General features: G+C 44.8%; 1 protein-coding gene across 2 annotated transcripts; it reads left to right on the top strand.

Moving 5' to 3' along the window:
• Positions 1 to 838: 838 nt before the first annotated feature.
• CHAF1B (chromatin assembly factor 1 subunit B) lies at positions 839 to 12,356 on the top strand. Of its 2 annotated transcripts, none has more exons than XM_056512125.1 (14): positions 839 to 879; positions 1,344 to 1,474; positions 2,602 to 2,734; positions 2,855 to 2,972; positions 3,369 to 3,472; positions 4,373 to 4,469; positions 5,485 to 5,569; positions 6,451 to 6,544; positions 7,820 to 7,889; positions 7,984 to 8,075; positions 9,053 to 9,215; positions 9,450 to 10,109; positions 10,841 to 10,932; positions 11,320 to 12,356. In XM_056512125.1, exons 2-14 carry the CDS (start codon positions 1,349 to 1,351, stop codon positions 11,439 to 11,441), a joined length of 1,956 nt encoding a protein of 651 aa, XP_056368100.1. In that variant the 5' UTR covers positions 839 to 879; positions 1,344 to 1,348; the 3' UTR covers positions 11,442 to 12,356. The 2 variants fall into 2 exon arrangements, with proteins under 2 accessions (XP_056368100.1, XP_056368166.1); XM_056512191.1 differs by having other exon boundaries at positions 877 to 904.
• The last annotated feature ends 1,851 nt before the right edge of the window (positions 12,357 to 14,207 follow it).

Here is a 14,207-nt window from a genome sequence, read left to right as displayed (position 1 = left end):
CACCAGTATGGAAATGGGATGAGAATGGCTCAGACTGGGCACACCAGTATGGAAATGGGATGGGAATGGCTCAGTCTGGTGATTTCATTTTTGGGTGCCTTCATTGTGGCCTTCCAGGACCTGAAGGGAGGTGACAAGAAAGAGGGAGAGACACAATTTCCAAAGGATGGAGTGACATGACACAGGGGAATCACTTCAAACAGAGACGGTTTAGATTGAACATTGGGGTGAAATTGTTCCCTGGGAGGGGCTGGGATGTGGCTGCCCCTGGATCCCTGGAATGTTCAGTTCCAGGCAGGACACTGGGAGGTGTCCCTGTCATGGATGAGTTTTAAGATCCCTCCCAACCCAAACCATTCAGGGATTCTGTGATACAGAAATAATTTAACTTTGTGTGAGGCCGTGTGGGCTGTGGGGAGCTCTCAGGGCGCCATTTTGGGCTTCAACCCCTGCCCAGAGGCTCTTCCTCATTATTATTATTATTATTATTATTATTATTATTATTATTATTATTATTATTATTATTATTATTATTATTATTATTATTGTAGTATTTTCAGGCAAAAGGTTTGCATTTCAAACAGGGAAGTTTGCGGACACATTACCCTTTAAGACTTCTTTATATTTACACCGGTCGAGCGCAGCAATGCCTGTGAAATAAAAAAATAAAAATAAAACAAAAAACAAAAACAAACCCTTTTTCTTTGTACTCTTTCGAGGCGGGGCAAGCATTGAGCTTTTTATCTTTTTAGGTTTATTTTGATGTTTTTGCGGTTCCCCCACCCCCCCCCGGCGGCCCCTGAGGGCTCCTGAGGCGGCGCGCGGGGCGGGCGCGCGCATGCGCGGCGGGAGCGCGCGGGAGCCGCGGGCGGGCCGCAGGTGAGGGGCGGGAGGCGCCTGGATGGTGGGAATTGGGATTTGGATTTGGGGTTTTGGGGGTTTGGGCAGTGGGATTGGGGGTCCCCGCAGTGTGGAGAGCGGGACTGGGGATCCCTGGAGTCCCAGGAGCGGCCAGCAGCGCCTCTGCCCTTCCCCAGCCCGCGCAGGGCCGCCCGTGCCCGCTCGTTGTTCGGATTCCGCGTGGAGTTGTTACCCTCAAAAAAGTTTTTCTCTCAAGTGTTAAAGCGATGCACAGGCTTGATACCATCCTCTTGCAATCCCCAAACAGAAACTTCAGGCCGTAATAATCACAACTTTTAGGAACAGCCTTTCTCAAAGCATCCTGTCAATGACTGCAGTGCAGTTCCAGGCTCTGCCGGCGGCGCCCGTGAAATCTGCACGAAGTTTGGCCGCCCGAGCCGTAAGGAACAAGAATTGACGTGGGGTTTGTTGTGTTTTTGCAGGAAACATGAAGGTCATCACGTGTGAAATCGTGTGGCACAATAAGGAGCCGGTTTACAGCCTGGATTTCCAGCACGGAGCGGACGGGAGGATCAATCGCCTGGCCTCGGCTGGGGTGGACACGGCCGTGAGGGTGAGAGCTGCGGCTGGGGCAGGGCGGGCTCTGGGGCCTGTTACCTGAAATATCGGGCTGGCTTCATTATCCACAATATCGGGCTGGTTTCATTATCCACAATATCTGGCTGGTTTCGTTATCCAGAGTATCCAGTTGGTTTCATTAACCAAAGTATCGGGTTGGTTTCATTATCCAAAATATCCAGTTGGTTTCGTTATCCACAATATCCAGTTGGTTTCGTTATCCACAATATCAGGTTGGTTTCATTATCCACAATACTGAGTTGGTTCCATTATACAGAGTACTGAGTTTGTTGCATTATCCAAAATATTGGGTTATTGGCAGGTATGTGCCACAGGGAATGGATGGTTTCAGGGAACAGTGTAAGGCTGTGCAGCTGTCTGTAGAATTATAGGGTGGTTGAGTTGGGAAGATCACCCAGTGCCATCCCTGCCATGGGGACACCTCCCACTGTGCCAGGCTGCTCCAGCCCCAGTGTCCAACCTGGAACTGAACATTCCAGGGATCCAGGGGCAGCCACAGCTGATCTGGGAATTCCATCCCATCCCCTCCCCATCCTCCCAGGGAAGGATTTCATCCTAATATTGAATCTAAACCTGCTCTCTTAGATTGAAACCACTCCCCCTTGTCATTACATACTCTTGTAGATAGTCTCTGTAGTAGTTTGTTCTAGTTGTCTCAGATAAAACTGTTTCCTTTCTCACTGGCAATTTGACCTCTTCTTACCTCATGGTGAATATGTTTCAGGGATTTTTTAATATATATTTTAAAGCTAGAAAAATGTCAGTTTTCTTTGACATAAAAGATGCTCCCTGACAGGAAGGTCAGTGAGGTGGGGTCAGGCTCTTCTGCCATGTCCCAAGGGAAGGGAGGAGAGGAAATGGCCTCAAATGGCACCAGGGCAGGCTCAGGGTGGAGATTGGGAAAGAAAATGTCCCTGGCAGAGTGGTCAGGATTGGGATGAGCTGCCCAGGGAGGTTTGCAGTCACTGTCTGGGGGAGTGCTCAGGACAGGCTGGATGTGGCCCTTGGGGACGGCTTGGGTGATGCTGGTGGCACTGGATGACCCTGAAGGTCCCTTCCAACCTTGATGATCCTGTGACATCACCTCTTGCCCTTAACTAGATCTGGAAAGTGGAGAAAGGCCCTGATGGAAAAGCCATTGTGGAATTCCTGTCCAACCTGGCGCGCCACACCAAGGCCGTGAACGTCGTGCGCTTCTCTCCCAGCGGGGACATCCTGGCCTCAGGAGGGGATGGTGAGAGCTGCTGCTCCCCTGCCTCATCCAGCATCAGTTTGAAGTTAAACTAAATGAAATCCACCTGCATGAACAAAAGGGAGTGGGGAATGAAGCAGCTTCCTCTGATTTCTTCCACAGATGCTGTCATTTTGCTCTGGAAGCTGAATGACAGCAAAGAGTTGGAGCCGTTGGTTTTTCAGGATGATGATGAAGCTCAGCTCAACAAGGAGAACTGGGCAGTCATCAAAACTTTAAGGTAATTTATTATTTAGTGAGTTTGTTTTTCTTTTGTATTTTGTTTCCTCAGTGGATTTTATCACGTGGTGCAATTTTCAGTGTGTGCACAGCTCCAGTGCTGTCTGCAATTTGCTTGTCTGATATTAATCCTTTTAACTCCATGTTAATAGGACTCAAAAAAAGGAGGGAGAGGGACATTTTAAATAACCAGGTCAAGGGACAATAATTTTTAACTGAAGGAGCAGTTCCTGGCAGCTGCTGAGCTTGATGTGAGAAGAGTTGCAGAAGTGCTTGAAGCACCAACTGAAGCCTTTATCTGCCTATTGATATTTTTTAAAGTTAAAAATTCATAAAACTCATGTTTTCACATAGCTTTTAATTTTCAAATTAATAATTGGTTTCTCCTGCCTTCTAGAGGCCACTTGGAAGATGTGTATGATATTTGTTGGACCTCAGATGGAAATTACATGGCATCTGCTTCTGTGGATAACACAGCAATCATGTGGGATGTCAATAAAGGTAAATGCTGCAGTTATCCCTTGGAATTCCAGATTTGCTGGAAGATCCTCCCCCATTTCCCCCCCCAAAAAATGGGGAACATCTTTTTTTATTATTGTTTTTCTGTGTGATTTTCTGGGTTTCTGAGGCCCTCCTATAAACAGATATAAAATTCTCTCAGGCCAAAAAAATTTCCACCTGAGGAATCTGTCCACCTTGGAGTATTTAGGAAATCACAAATTTTTTACTCCTCCAATCTCTTGCACAAAAATCTTCTATATTCCTTACTCCACTTTTTGGTGCAGCATGGCCTCAGCTCTGTTTGGGTTTTCCTCTTGAAAAGCTGTTTATTTTCTTTGAAACTTGTCAGCTTCTGGTATTTCTTTGCAAAAAAGCAACATATAAATAATAGGAAAAATCCCACCTGTGGCCATATTCAACAAAATATTTCTAAAATTCTCTGTAACTTTGTTTCATCAAAGTATTTCTAAAATTCTCTGTAACTTTGTCTCATCAAAGTATTTCTAAAATTCTCTGTAACTTTGTCTCATCAATGTTTTGGCTCTGAAACCTTCCCTTGTGGAACATCAGTGAGGTCAAAGAGCTCCTGCCTTTGCTTAGCTCAGTTCTGATATTAATTTAATATTAATTCTAATTAATTACTAAGTTTGTAGTGAAGAAACCTTATATTGGTACTGGAAAAGCAACTTTGGTTGATATTCTTATCAGCCACAATCCAATGAACACTTTTATGTTGAAAAAATGATTTCCCTAATTTTTTTTGTCTTTGTCTTGTTTTATGTCTGGTTTTTTTTTTTTTTTTCTTGTTTTGTCTTGAAGCATTTTTTTTGTCTCATTTGATGTCTGAAATGTTTGGAAACACGTTTGAATTTATAATCTGAAACCTGTTTATAATTTCAGGGCAGAAAGTTTCAATATTTAATGAGCACAAGAGTTATGTCCAAGGAGTAACCTGGGATCCTCTAGGCCAGTATATTGCAACCCTGAGTTGTGACAGGTGAGCTGTTTTTCCTGAATATTCCTTTTTCTAGGAGGGTGAATTAAAAGGTAGGATGCCAGATAAACATGAGGTTTTGTTTTATTGTTGTGTAAACAAGTTGGTGTGAAAGTAAAATGATAATTTAGTTCATTTTGTGGCTTATGGTAAATGATTCCTCTAATCTCTGTTAGCAGCTAATAAACTTTTGTAGGAGAATCCTTTAGGAATTAAGTTTTTATGTTATTGATACTGTTAAGAGATTGCTGCAGGGACATGTCAATGAGCTGATAAATTCATCCTTGGGGCTGGAGCAGCCTGGGACAGTGCCAGGTGTCCCTGCCATGGCTGGGATGGAATTAAATGATCTTTAAGGTCCCTTCCAGCCCAAAGCATTCCATGATGATATGACTGATGGAGATGTAGTTTATTTTTAAGGTGAGTTCCCACTCTTGATGAACCTACAGTGCAGGCAGGACCAGCCTGGCAGTTCCTTGTTTCCTAATTCCTTTATTCCTCCATAAATCCTTGTGCTGGGACCTCCCAAACCTTGTGGAGTCCAAGCATTGTGAGGGATTCATTGGTTCTTCAGTCATTAAAACACATTGGTGGTCCAGATTTATAGTTTGAGGTGCTGACTGAGGAGGGAGGTCCTGGGGTATTTTTTGGGAAACTTGAGGTGAAAGGAAGCTGAGCTCAGTGTGGCCTTGCAGGGCCTGAAGGAGCTGCAGGAAACATGGAGAGAGACAATTGCCAAGGGAACACAGGGAATGGCTTCAAACTAAAAAATTGTAGGGTTAGGTGGGATATTGGGGAAAAATTTCATCCCTTTGAGGGTGAGGAGAGGCTGGGATGGAATTCCCAGAGCAGCTGTGGCTGCCCCTGGATCCTGGCAGTGCCCAGGCCAGGTTGGACACCGGAGCAGCCTGGGGCAGAGGGAGGGGTCCCTGCCTGTGGGAATGGCTGATTTTCCATGTCCCTCCCAACCCAAAGCATTCCATGATTCCCTGCTGCCTGACTCTGCTCTCCCTGCCAGGGTCCTGAGAGTTTACAGCACCCAAACCAAACGAGTGGCCTTCAATGTCACCAAGATGCCATCAGGCTCAGGAGCTGAAGGAGAGGTGAGTGCTTCTGCTGGGGCTGGAAACTCCTTTATCTCAACTTCCTGTTCCATGAAACCAAAGAATCTCATATTTTCCATTCAAATAATCCCTGTGTCACAGAGCCATCAAGGTTGGAAGTGACCTTCACCCTCATCCTCTCCCACCCCCAAACCACAGCCCCAACATTTCTTGCTGATTAAAGCAGTAACACAATCCCTCAGTTGTAAAAGTTAAAAATAGTGTGGAAAAAATAATTCTTAGCAGGAAAAACTTCAAACATGCCTGGCAGTAGCTAGGAGTTTATTAATGGATGTGACATAGTAATAATATTTTAAAGTTAACAGGAATTTTCAAGAAGGTAGTAAGAAAAATATGATTTAGGGATAATTTAAGAAATTCTAACCCTAAGAGGGAAAACAAAGAGCTTTTTTTTCCCTCCCAAACAGCTTTAAGTGATAGTAAAATCACACCTCCAAGCTGGCTATAACTTTGTTAATTCCTTCTATTCACTCCTTTTCTTTGGGGGAAACATTTGTAAGAGTTTTATAGACACTGAGAGCAGGCACTTTGCCATGAGAGAAATTCTCTTTCAACCTCTAATCCTGGGCTTAGAACAAGCTGCCTGAGCAGCCCTGGGTGTTAAATAATGTTGTTCTCCAGGTTATGACTAGTTTTTGATGGCTGGTTCAAGGTGACAGCTCTGGGAATGTTTTGCTTTGCAGCTCAAGAGGGATCAAGGAACTATTTTTCTTAGCTGTGAAGAATTTATAGAGAGATCTTGAAGGAGCCATGATTTGAAAAGTTCCATCAGGCTGGAGTGTCCAGATGGATGTTCTGTCTGTCTGGATTGCAGCTGGCACATTGCTGGCCTTCTCCACAGTGCAGTTTTCCTCTTGCAGGCCAGGAGCTTTCGGATGTTCCACGATGACAGCATGAAGTCCTTCTTCCGCCGGCTCAGCTTCACCCCTGACGGCTCCTACCTGCTCACCCCAGGTGTGGGGACAGCTCCTGCCACCTGGCTGTGTCACTGAGGGTGGGAAATGCTCCCAAGGTCATGGAATCCCAGCTGTGAGCCATCCCCACCTTGTCACCTGAGTGCCACCTCCAGGTGCCACCTGCAGAGATGGGCACTGCAAACCTCGCTGGGCAGTTCCGACCCCTTGGTGCTGCTTTGGTGGTTTTAATCCTGGAGGGAAGGGATGGGGCACCCAGCTGTGCATGGAACAGCTTCCTGCTCTTGGCTGGGATTGTGCTGAGCTGACAGAGCCCTGAGGAGAGAGGGAGAGCCAGAATCACAGAGTTGCTGAGCTTGGAGAAGACCTTTAGGATGATCCAGTCCAACCATGGCCCAGCCCCAGTGGTGTGCTCACCTTTAAACCACAACCTCACATTCTGGGGCACCTGCAGGGATGGGGACCCCAAACCTCCCTGGGCAGTTCCAACCCCTGAGCTCCCTTCCCATAGTGAAATTCCTGCTGCTGTCACCCTGAGCCTGCCCTGCCCAGCCTGAGGCCGTTCCCTCTCCTCCTGTCCCTGTTCTGGAGCAGAGCCCGACCCCCCTCCTGCCCCTCCTGTCAGGGAGTTGTGCAGAGCCACAAGGTCCCCCCTGAGCCTCCTTTTCTCCAGCCTGAGCCCCTTTCAATCAGAGCCCTCAATCTGTTATATCCTAATTTGCATGTTCTTTAATATTTCCTACATCTCTGGGATGCTGATTTATCCTAATAAAGCCACTCTTCATTCTCCCTATTAATAAAATAAAAACTCCACAATACTCTCCATTAGCAATCCACAACTTTCTCCTGTGATAGAAATTATATTTATGGCATTTTGCTGAATAAGTTGCAACACCAGAAGTCTTAAGACAGAAATGAAGGATTGATTGAGTGGGTTAATTAATGAGTGGGTTTTTTTGACTGGTTTCTATTTGGGACCTTCCCTCAGAACATTCTGCATTCAGACTAAAACCAGCCCTGCAAGGAGGGATCAGTGGGGGCCTGTCCAAACCCTGCTTTTACTGATATCTGGCAACATCAAAAAGCAGCTTTGAAGAGGGAAGTGTGTAAGGGAAACAAAACCAGCACTAAATAAATATTTGGGATGCCTTTTAAAGTTGCATTCAGTTTTGCCCAGTTGACAAGCCTAATTCCTGGGAATGAGAATGTTTCTGGAGAAGCCACATTCCCAGGAATTGGGATGTTTGTGGACACAAGGTGTGTGCTCAGGAGCTCTCTGAGCTGATGAGTAATTTTGGAACCTCTGTTTTTGCAGCTGGCTGTGTGGAATCAGGAGAGAACGTTACAAACACCACCTATGTTTTCTCCAGAAACAATTTTAAAAGGTAGGGCTTTAGTGAGATAAAAATCTGCATTTATTTAAAAACAATCAATTCAAAAAGTGCAGATGTGTTTTCTGAACTGCTGTTCTCTCTGCAGGCCTGTGGGCCACCTGCCCTGTCCTGGCAAGGGAACTCTGGCTGTTCGCTGCTGTCCTGTGTACTTTGAGCTGAGAGGAGCCTCTGCTAAAGGTATGGGAAGCTTCAGGCAGTGGGAACTCCCAGCAAATCTGGGAAAAGATGTGGCTGGCCAATATTTTATGCCCCAGCCTTTCAGCATTCCTCTAAGACAGTGCTGGACCACATCTGAGAAGCTGTTTCCTGATTTGAAGCCTTGAGTTCACCTCAAGTCCCTCATGAGTGGTTTTTGATAGAGTGGATAAATGTTGTTCCTTGCAGAAACACTGTGAAATATTATCCTTGAACTGTTAACCATTTTGTGTTCAAAATAAATAACCTGGTTTAGCACCAGAGGAGCAATGCACTGAAATAATTCCTGTTAGTCTCAAGTGCCCACATCACAGGGAGTTGGAATAGTTTGCTGCAAGCACTGGTGTTTATTGAAGGAAGCAGTGCTGGTGTTACTGGGCAGAACAGCAATTCTGAGCTGGGGACAGGACTGTGTGAAGTGGCACAAGAATTTATTTATTGAACCCAGGTTTATTGTGGGTCCAGGAGTGTTTATATTTTAACAACACTGACATTACTCAGGTGGAAAGGCAGAGCTTGGCTCCTTTCTTTAAAGGTTAAATTTGTACTATTCCTTACAGGATTTACCTGTTGTATTTCCATCATAATTTTAGATCTGTGGTGTTGCAAAGGAAGGAGAAGAGGGTCTGCAGTTAGTCTCTGTTGCTCCTCTAAAGGGAGACTTTAATATTAAAGCTCATATAAATATGCTGAAAAATTCCAGTTGGAAAACAGAGGGAAAAATTTACAAAACAAAACAGTAGCAATCCAGAGGGAGAAACCTGCTAATTTTCTTTTCAACTGAGAAAATAAAGAGTAAATTTCAGACAACAGAAATGTTAAATTTTACATTTTATGCAAGAACTCTCTGCTCAGTGTTGATACTGATTGATGATATAATTTTATTTAAATTAATAGCTAAGTGCAGTCACCACCTTGCAATAAATACAGGAGAATTCTCACTGTTCATTTCTTTGCAGATGAAATCAGTCCCAAATCCCCCCCTGCCCTGTTCAGCCTCCCCTACCGACTGGTGTTTGCTGTTGCTTCTGAAGATTCTGTGCTTTTCTATGACACTGAGCAGTCCTTCCCCTTTGGCTATGTCTCCAACATCCATTACCACACCCTGAGTGACATTTCATGGTAAGGAATTGTACCCCTAAGATTTATTGTGTGGGGGAAATGTTCTTCTTCCATGTCCAGTCCTGCACAGCACTTCGGGTTTATATTTCATTTATGACACACACGTGGTCACTCAGTGTCTGAGCAGCAATCCTTCTCTTTTTTGCTCTGTAAATTAGAGAATTGTGGCTCTTAATGAGTTGAGGGTTGAAATCAAATTTTGACCTTTAATGGAAAGAAATAAATCCCCAACAGGTCGAGTGATGGATCCTTCCTGGCCATTTCCTCCACGGACGGGTACTGCTCCTTCGTCACCTTCGAGGAGGGTGAGCTGGGAGTGCCCCTGAAGGAAAAGCCCCAGATCCATGTCAGGACTCCTGCAGCAGCAGCAGACAAGAAAGCCAAGAAGAGCCAGTCCCACAAAGTGATTTCTCCAGGCTCCAGGCTGGCAGAGGGGACCCCTCCCAGCAAGGATCCCCCACTCCCACCCCGAACCCCCAGCAGTGCTGGGAAGGAGCTGCCTTGCACCCCTGCTGCCATCAAAACCACCCCAGTGCCAGCCCCTTCCACCCCAGTGCCATCTCCTTCCATTCCTGCTGCCATCAAAACCACCCCAGTGCCCTCTCCTTCCACCCCTGCTGCCATCAAAACCACCCCAGTGCCAGCCCCTTCCACCCCAGTGCCATCTCCTTCCACCCCTGCTGCCATCAAAACCACCCCAGTGCCATCTCCTTCCACCCCTGCTGCCATCAAAACCACCCCAGTGCCAGCCCCTTCCACCCCTGTTGGCATCAAAACCTCCCCAGTGGCATCCTCAGAGGAGAGGAGAAGCAGCCAGGCAGGCACCCCGAGCAGCAGAGCCCCCCAGCCCAGGAGGGTCACCCTCAACACTCTGCAGAGTTTCAAAACACCCAGGTGAGATTTAAGATTTGTGATGCCCCTTGCAGTGATAAATACAAGGGCCAAGATAAGCTGTGCTTGTGCTGCAGTTCAGGGCTGAGCTTTGCACACACATTCCCAGCCCTGGCTCTGAGTTGAAGCTCTCTTGATGTGAAGTTTTTTGTTGTGCTGTAAATGAAAGGTCAAAACATCTCCTAAATGTGGATTTCTGCCTGAAATGTGAGGCAACAAATTCACCTGACCCTCCCCAATTAATGTGTCTGTCTTGGGCAGGAGTTGGACTTTGATCCTTCCAGCTCAGAATATTCTGTGGTTCTGTCTTCAGGTGCAGTTTTCTGTACAAAAATGGTACCTGAAGCCTTCAGCTGCCAAGAACTGTTCAAACAAACTCTGCCAAACAGGATTTTAAGAAGAGTGCAGGTCTAGACAGGCCCTCAGTGTGGGACTTAAATCACTGATTAGGTGACTTCCTAAAAGATGTCATTTTTTAGAAATTGCCAATAATCCAGGTATTGATTGTACTGGGGCTCTGAGCACCCTGCTGCAGTGGAAGGTGGCCCTGCCCATGGCAGGGGGTTGGGAGTGGGTAATGCTCCATTCAGCTTGTAGAAAAAGGGAGAGTGTGCAGTAAAATACATCTGAGCTGCCTTTGCAGTTAAGTGATTCTGTATGAATTAAATCTTGATGTGAAACACTTGTGGAAATGATGTCTAAAAAACAATTTAACTGTTTCTGCTCTGTTAAAGGAGAATAAACTTGATTTCCTTGAAGCCAGACACCCCAACCTCTGCATATCCAGACCCAGCTCCCATCCCTCCTTCCTCAGAACAGGAGCATGGTAAGTTTTTGTGGCTCTCAATACCAGCCAAGTCTCTTCCCAGACAGATTTTTCCATTATAGATTTATATTGAAAAAAAAAAAAAATCCTCACTCTAATTGTAAATTCTAAAGCTTCTTCATTGTTTTGATGTGTCTGAAAGGTGCTTTGGGCAATATGAAATGTGTTCTCCCTGCTCTGGGGCAGCTGGAGGTGACTGCCCTGACAGTTCTATAGCACTGAAACCAAGGATAAATTCATGGGTGTGATGTTCTCCAGCTTTTAAAGACTTTTGTACTTCCAGCTTATCATTGTTGCAGGTGCTGGACTCTCTCAGACCAAGATTGGGATTTTGTTTTTAATCTGAATTTATTCATTTGAAATTATTTTCCTGTCTGCTTCTTCCAGAGAGGCCACTGCCATCTGATGAGAGCCCCCAAGCACCCCCAGCACCAAAACGTGCCAGGATTGAGGAATTGCCCCTTCCTGCACCTGCTGGAGACCCAGGCAGCTCTGAGTCCAACAAATAAAGGCTGAGCAACCCCTCACAGCCTGAAGTCAAAGCAGCCATGTCTGAGAACATTTCTCTTTGCAAAAATGCCACCCTCAACTCCCAGTTCAACTTCCCTGAGCATGTTTGGTGTAGAACTGTGAAGAAACTGCCAGGAGAAGACCCAGGTTTCAGGAATGTGGTTCTGCAGCAGGAGAAATAGTTGGGAAGTGACTTGAAGAATAAGGAAATCAGGGAAGTCTGGGGATTAAAAATCCATCCAGTAAGATGTGAGTCTCCATCAGAGTCCTTAAATCCATGTTTAGAAAGCATTATGTCTTCCAGGAACTGTCTGGCAAAAAGAATCAAATGAATTCATAAGATTTGATGTGGTTCAGGACCTAAAAAAAGAGGAAATTGTGTCATTCCAGCATTTTGGTTTATTTCTTATATAAAATAATGTTCCCCATTAGCTGTGGGGTGGAGCTGATCCACTCTGAGGCAGCAGCAGAGCTCAGGACTGGGATGTGGAAGCAGAAATGGGAAGATTGAACTGCAGGAAACAAGAAAAAAGAAGAAATTCTCTGAAGAGCTGCTGTAAGAATGAAATAGCAGCAAGTTCTTGTTTCATTTCTGGACTTCAGAAAGAAATGCAGGTGTGAGATTTTCCTGAGGCAGCAGGATTTGAGTGTGTGCATTGAAATTTTTTTCCCCCAACTTAACTCCCTTAGCCAATAAACCACAATCCAGTGGATGGGAAACTTCTACACCTGAAATTTCTTTCTAGCATTTAATACTTCATAAAAGCAGAAATACAAATGTTCCAGAAGTGACTCACAAAAGTCTCACAGGGAGGAAATATTAACAAACACCTCTGTCAGTCCTGTGGCAAATGAACTCTTGCCTCCAATTAAATTTCAACAATTAATAAAGCAAAAGGTTGTAGAAAACTTGATGGGATCTTTGTTTTCTCACTCTGATGAGGATGGATCTTCATTAGATTTAATTAAACTTGGGTTTTCTTCTAGTGAAGAATTATAAAGAGTTAATTCTTACATTTATTTCTCTGGCTGGCTTGCAGATCTTTTAAAAGATGATTTCTGTGTTCTAATTCTGCATATTTTTTTTTACATCTTGTTCCACAGGAATTTAGAGGTAACTGCATCAGGGGTTTCAAATAGAATTTGCAATTTTTTCAGATGGGTTTCAAATAGAATTTGCAATTTTTCAGATGAGTTTCAAGTGTATTTTTCAATTTTTCACCTGGGTTTCGAATAGAAATTGCAATTTTTTAGATGGGTTTCAAACAGATTTTGTGACTTTTTAGCTGGGTGAGGATTCATGATTGTCTTGTTCCTGTTTTGCTGTATAATAATGTTAATTTTTAGACAGCCAGACCTTGTGCTCCTGTGCTGTTGAAGTTTTAATTTTTAGCTACCCAGCTGTCAATATTAATTTATCTTGTCATTTATTAACCACTGCCTTCAGATCAAAATTTGCTTGATCCTTGCCCATGGATTCCAGACAGAATCTCTGTATTTTGTCTGCACATTCCCTTGTTTATCTGAACTTTGTTATCAAATAAATAACAGAAATACCATCAAATTAATCAAGAAAAAACCAGACTTTTTGGGGAACTCTGGATGTTTTCTGCTGCAGGATCCTGCAGAAGATGGAGATGAATTATGTGCTAACAAAATACCAGGAATAAAATTTCATCAGGGATGTGATTCCACCACTTCCCTGGACATCCTTCCTTTTCCAGGAAGAAATTTTTCCTGATATCCAGTCTCAACAGCCCTGGAGAGACAGAGACAATTTTTGGCAGTCCCAAATCTCTCAGTGCTCCCTGTGACAAATGGAAATGGTGGAAGTCAGGAGGTGTGAGATGTTCTTGCCCTGATTTTCTCTGGCCACGTGGAAGGTGGGAAATTGTTGGAAAGGAGGAGGGGTGTCCATGGAAATGGAGGTTGGGAGAGGAAAAGGGACAGGAATGATTAATTGGAGCTGGGATGTGGAGAGAGGCTGGAAAAGGAGACAAGAGTGATGTTTGAGTGGGTGGGAGGGAGTTTGGAATCTTTGGGAATTCCTGTGCAGGACCCTCAGCTCAATGAGGATCTTTACCCAAGAACATCTCATTTTCCAGCCTGGGGTTTAGTTGAGAGGTTTTTTGTGGGTTTTTTTCCCCCCCTCTGGGATGGGGAGGCTGTTTTATTTTTTTTTTTTTTGTGCCACAAAACTCTGATTTTTTACTCTCCTGCCAGCAGGTGACAGCATTCCCTAAAGCAAAGCAAACTGAGCAGAAACTCCCCTCCACTCCAGACTTCATCCTTCCAGACATTTTTCATCCTCTTTATTTTTTTTTTTTCACAAACTGATCATTTCAGGCTTCTTTCCACATGGTGAAGAAGAAAACTGGGTTTTACAGGGCAGAATTCTTCCAGGAGGAAAACAGCAGGATGGCTTCAATGAAGAGATGGACAGAGCCCAGCCTCTCCTGTCAGGGGATCCAGAGGCTTTTCCAGGAGGAACTGGCACTGCAGAGGGTCCAAGCAACAGAGCCTGAGGTGACACAGATTCCCAGGATTGCACATCCAGCAGAACCTTGGCTGTGGCAACAACCCACAGAGGTGCTGGCAGCATTTATGGACAGACTGGATTTGGGGTTTTGGAGAAAAGTCCACCAAGGGAAGAGGGTTCAGTGCCTGGAGGAGGTGACAGGACACGGGTGTCAGGAAAATTAATCCACCAACACCAGAGGTTTATGTCCAAAAAGGAGACAGAGGAGTTCTTTTTGCTTTAGTTA

The sequence above is a fragment of the Oenanthe melanoleuca genome, chromosome 1 (assembly GCF_029582105.1).
Source record: "Oenanthe melanoleuca isolate GR-GAL-2019-014 chromosome 1, OMel1.0, whole genome shotgun sequence".
In the NCBI taxonomy this organism is placed as follows: domain Eukaryota; kingdom Metazoa; phylum Chordata; class Aves; order Passeriformes; family Muscicapidae; genus Oenanthe; species Oenanthe melanoleuca.
Note: the sequence above shows the minus strand (reverse complement) of the source record. Positions and strands in the feature narration are given on the sequence as shown.

What these genes read in the sequence shown, in the direction of transcription:
- CHAF1B (XM_056512125.1), top strand. Translation starts at nt 1,349, where the DNA reads ATGAAGGTCATCACGTGTGAAATCGTGTGGCACAATAAGGAGCCGGTT. An exon ending in GCAACCCTGAGTTGTGACAG is followed by an intron (nt 4,470 to 5,484) that starts GTGAGCTGTTTT and finishes TCTCCCTGCCAG; the next exon opens with GGTCCTGAGAGTTTACAGCA. An exon ending in TCCAGAAACAATTTTAAAAG is followed by an intron (nt 7,890 to 7,983) that starts GTAGGGCTTTAG and finishes TTCTCTCTGCAG; the next exon opens with GCCTGTGGGCCACCTGCCCT.